Genomic DNA, 3,464 nt, shown 5'->3' on the forward strand with positions numbered 1-3,464 from the left:
AGCAATGAATGTTGTGTCTGAGTGAGTTAGTGTGCTGCCTTAACTATCAGCACTAGATAGTTAAAGATTCAAGGTTTCTCCATGGCCAACATAGGATGTATGCTGAACCAGCATGAAGATCACATGAAGAACCAGCAGCAGAAGAACCAGCACAAACTGGAGCAGCACACAACACTTAGACGAATTTTGTTCCATTACAAGCATAATCGTTTCCTGTGTTATCTACGTCAAAGGGCACTATTCAACTGACATTGAAGACTAAGTTGAACAGAAAAGGACACGCGTCGGCGGCTGACAAGTGACCTTACAAGACAACAATGTAGTGCTGAAGTTTAACTCATGAGCAGTTCATGGTTAATATTTTGTCAAAGCCTAGGGACCCAACATGCCATTTATTTATTCATTCAAATAGGATGTCCAATGGAGTGTTACTGCAATTAGCTACCGAAGAGGAAAGGGAGTCACATGCTTCCTGCGATAGTTTTCGGCTGAGTACAAACATCCTCTGTATCAATGAACAATAGATCTATTACACGATTTTTAGGGCTTCTATATATAGTTGAATTCACTATTGTTTAAATTAGTGGTGTGAGTATTAAATCGATGGAGTCCAAACCTTGTATAAGCTTCATTCATTCGAAAGCTATATAGGTGTAATCTGTATCAACCGGTTATCTATTCCGTCAAAGAATAACCGTGATTCTTTGAGATAATTTCAATAAAAGAGTAACAATTTCAATAAAAGAGTAACGTTGAAAATTACTTATAGTTCCGATTTAATTTATTGTTAATTATATGCTTAAAGTGATAAATATTCTTAATTAATAAAAAATTGTATTCATTCCTCTACAAACTTTCTGTTGTTTAATCGAGACTAACAATAGTAAATGATTAGAAAACAATCATATGTTCACGTACACACAAAGTTATATATGTACATCACTTTTAGGGAATTTCTTCATATTTTTATATTTATTATTTTTTGAAAAAAAAAATACTGTAACAAAGTAACTTAGATTTTAACTAGAAAAACTAATAGGGAGTACATTTTTTACGGGAAAAAACTGAAATTATTATAATAAGATAAATCTTTCATAAAAAATAAGAGAAATCTAAACAGAGTTATAAAACGACAAGTCTCACAACTACAAAGCCGCATAGCAACCAGTGAGCTATCTAGAAAAAATAATAGTCCGTGCATGTACATATAAGATATATTAAATTAATTGATTACTTATTATTAATACAAAGAAAGCTCAAATTAAGTTTAAATACCAACATACCCAAAACCAATTACAAACACAAAGAATAAAGTTGTCCTAGTGATTTCAACTACTCGATCTTCACATGATTTTAATGGCTTCACCAATGCACCAGTATTATTACCCACACGTGTATTGCTTCTATTGCACACTTCCACTCCAAATTTAACACCATCATATGCTTGCATTGGATTCAAACACAAATCCGTATTTTCACTTAAATCCAAATTCTTTCCTAGTCTTTTCAAGAAACTTGTATCAAAAGGTACCTCTCCACTTAACAAGTTTTTGCTCAAATTCATATGATATATATGTGAAAGATTCCCGAATCCCAATGGGATGCTTCCTGTTAACTTGTTCTTTTGCAATGACAATGTGGTCAAGTTTGACAAATTAGAAAAACTCGCCGGAATTTCGCCGGAGTAACCACAGTTTGCTAGCCGGAGTTCTTGTAACTTAAGAAGCTGCCCGAGTTCAACCGGCAGTTGGGTAGACATTGGATTGTTTTCCATGATGAAATACTCTAAACCCTTTAAGTTGTGTAACCCAATTGGTAGTTTGCCTTGAAAACCATTGTTGCTTAGTGCAATAAAGACTAAAGATTTAAGTTCTTGAATGGTGGTCGGAACACTTCCGGTGAGCAGATTTGAACTCAAGTCCAGTTTTTGAAGCATACCCAGTTGTCCAATTGTGGTTGGGATTGAATTTGTGAGTGAGTTGTAGCTTAAATCAAGTCCAACAAGGTTACTAAGTTTGGAAAGTTCATTGGGTATGGCTCCGGTGAGGTGGTTATAGCTTAAGTCAAGATGGAGTAAGGTAGTCAACTTTGAGATCTCCGGTGGGATTTTGCCGGATATTTTGCTTTGTGATAGTGTCAAGATTTGAAGTGAAGGTAAATGAGTGAATAGTTGAGAAGGGATGGTACCAACAAGATTAGGGTTTGATCTAAGACTTAGTTGTTGTAAAGAAGATGGTGGTTGTTGATTATGAATAGAAAGTGTTGTTTTTGTGTTGGTGAAACATTGAAAAAAGAAGATAGATTGAAGGTAAGGAAGTTGAAAGATTTGTGAAGGGAAAGTAGCAGTTTTTTTGCAATTAGGATTTGGTGGTTGACCAAAGTCAAGCCTTGTGACATGAAGGTGAGAGTCAGTGACACTTGGTTTGCATTCAATTCCAATCCATGAAGTTGATGGTTTACATGGGTTTGGGTGGCTTATTCTCCAATTTTGGTCAGAAGAGAGTGTTTCCATGATGGTGTAGAGGATTTGTAGTTCAAGTGGGTCCATGGTGGATTGTGGTGGTGGTTGGAGGTGAGTTTGGTTGTGGTGGTTGGTGGTGGCGGTGGAGACATTATGAGGTGTGCATACTATGAGGATGAATAGGAGGATGAGAATAAGCATTATGAGAAAGAGAGAGTGTTACTTTTAGGGAATTGAGTGTCTTTTTATGGGGTTTAAATTGGTAAGTGAAAGATATATGTTTTAGTTTTAGTAACAAGAAGTTGACGTTTACTTGCTCTGAGGTATCTAACATGGGGCGTGTGTCTATAGATCCGTGAATGTTTGGTTGTATACAAAAATAGGATTATTCATTTACTCCATATTAAAATTAAAGAGTACTCCGTTTTTATTTTAAGTGTCCATTTTATCATTTTCGATCGTACATTATAAATGTCTACTTTCTTGTTTAATCAATCTAGAAAAGCGGAAAGTGAGCAAAGATAAAACTTAACTAGTGAAAACTGTAGTTAGTAAGATATCGTAAGACTGTGATCAGTCTTGCGATATAAAATTGTAGTTAGTGACTTAACCAGTGAAAATTGTAGTTAGTGAGATATCGTAAGACTATGTGGTGAGCCTTACGATATACTCCCTCCGTCCCAGATTAATTGTCCCCAGACAAAAAACACACAGTTTTAGGAAATCCCACTAACTTTATTTCTCCACCAATGAAATATCTTCTCTCTCCATATCCACCAATGAAATATCTCCTTTCCTTTCTATTTATGGAAGTAGACAATTAATTTGGGACATCCCAAAATGGAATACTGGACAATAATTTAGGGACGGAAAACTTAACAAGTGATAATTGTAGTTGGTGAGGTAGGAACGAGTTGTTTGGTGTTGAATCATTTGTATCGTAATATTTAATATTATATCTCAGCCGTTTAGAAAAAAAAGGGGTATACAATCAGGGGCGGAA

At 35.3% G+C, this 3,464-nt stretch overlaps 1 protein-coding gene across 1 annotated transcript; it reads right to left on the bottom strand.

The window, feature by feature from the left end:
- Positions 1-1,214: 1,214 nt before the first annotated feature.
- On the bottom strand, positions 1,215-2,662 carry LOC139846585 (uncharacterized). Its single transcript, XM_071836062.1, has one exon. The coding sequence runs from the start codon at positions 2,660-2,662 to the stop codon at positions 1,268-1,270; it is 1,395 nt and encodes a 464-aa protein (XP_071692163.1). The 3' UTR covers positions 1,215-1,267.
- Positions 2,663-3,464: the final 802 nt, after the last annotated feature.

The sequence above is a fragment of the Rutidosis leptorrhynchoides genome, chromosome 5, assembly GCF_046630445.1.
Source record: "Rutidosis leptorrhynchoides isolate AG116_Rl617_1_P2 chromosome 5, CSIRO_AGI_Rlap_v1, whole genome shotgun sequence".
Classification (NCBI taxonomy): Eukaryota; Viridiplantae; Streptophyta; class Magnoliopsida; order Asterales; family Asteraceae; genus Rutidosis; species Rutidosis leptorrhynchoides.

Bases quoted from the DNA above. Each gene is read 5' to 3' on its own strand.
- LOC139846585 (XM_071836062.1), bottom strand. From the start codon at position 2,662: ATGCTTATTCTCATCCTCCTATTCATCCTCATAGTATGCACACCTCAT.